This window comes from Rhinoderma darwinii, chromosome 5 (assembly GCF_050947455.1).
Source record: "Rhinoderma darwinii isolate aRhiDar2 chromosome 5, aRhiDar2.hap1, whole genome shotgun sequence".
NCBI lineage: Eukaryota > Metazoa > Chordata > Amphibia > Anura > Rhinodermatidae > Rhinoderma > Rhinoderma darwinii.
Window position 1 is genome coordinate 344,110,847 of NC_134691.1, and position 607 is coordinate 344,111,453.

A 607-nucleotide genomic window follows, 5' to 3' on the forward strand; every position below is an offset into this window, starting at 1 on the left:
TTACAGTTGTACCTGGTCTAGACAATCCCCTGTGAGCTATAAACAGCCTGGATTCCAGACTGATACATTTTAGCTGCACTGATACATTGTAACAAATTATTCAGAAAAGAGGATTCCATCGTTTGCATACAGCATAGCAAACCCTCAGCTGTTAGGGCTGTACAAGTTTTTGGCCTCTGCATATAACTAATGAATGTTTACATTCAATTACAGCAAGCAAAGGTCTTAACAATAGTGAAAAATTAAAAAACAAAGTTGCAGAACTTTACACCACGGTCAAGCAGAGTCGACATATAAACTGCTGTGTAACATACAGTGAAATAACTGAAGTGCTCATAGGTACAGGATCTCTCGGAGGCGACGACCCTGGAATCAGCGATGTCCCGGCAGGTGGGTGAAGATACATTCCAGACATTCCTGCCCACGGGATTTCTCAGGGGTCCACAGAAAATTCAAATCTCTCTCGTGTCTTGTCCACTACGTCCCTCCTCATAATATGCTGCGAAAACAAAGCATAATATAGAAGGCGTGATTGTGAGAAGTTCTGCCACTGTCTGAGATCGCTGCTTGCTGTCAGTGAATGGAATCATGCGTTGTTTTTTTTTTT

At 42.2% G+C, this 607-nt stretch overlaps 1 protein-coding gene across 1 annotated transcript in view; it reads right to left on the minus strand.

Moving 5' to 3' along the window:
* Positions 1-433: 433 nt before the first annotated feature.
* The window catches only part of LOC142653096 (lutzicidin-like), a 5,360-nt gene continuing 5,186 nt past the window's right edge, over positions 434-607 (minus strand). Inside the window, exon 4 of the mRNA XM_075828804.1 lies at positions 434-499. Coding sequence (XP_075684919.1) covers positions 434-499 — 66 coding nt within the window. The remainder of the gene's footprint in view (positions 500-607) is intronic.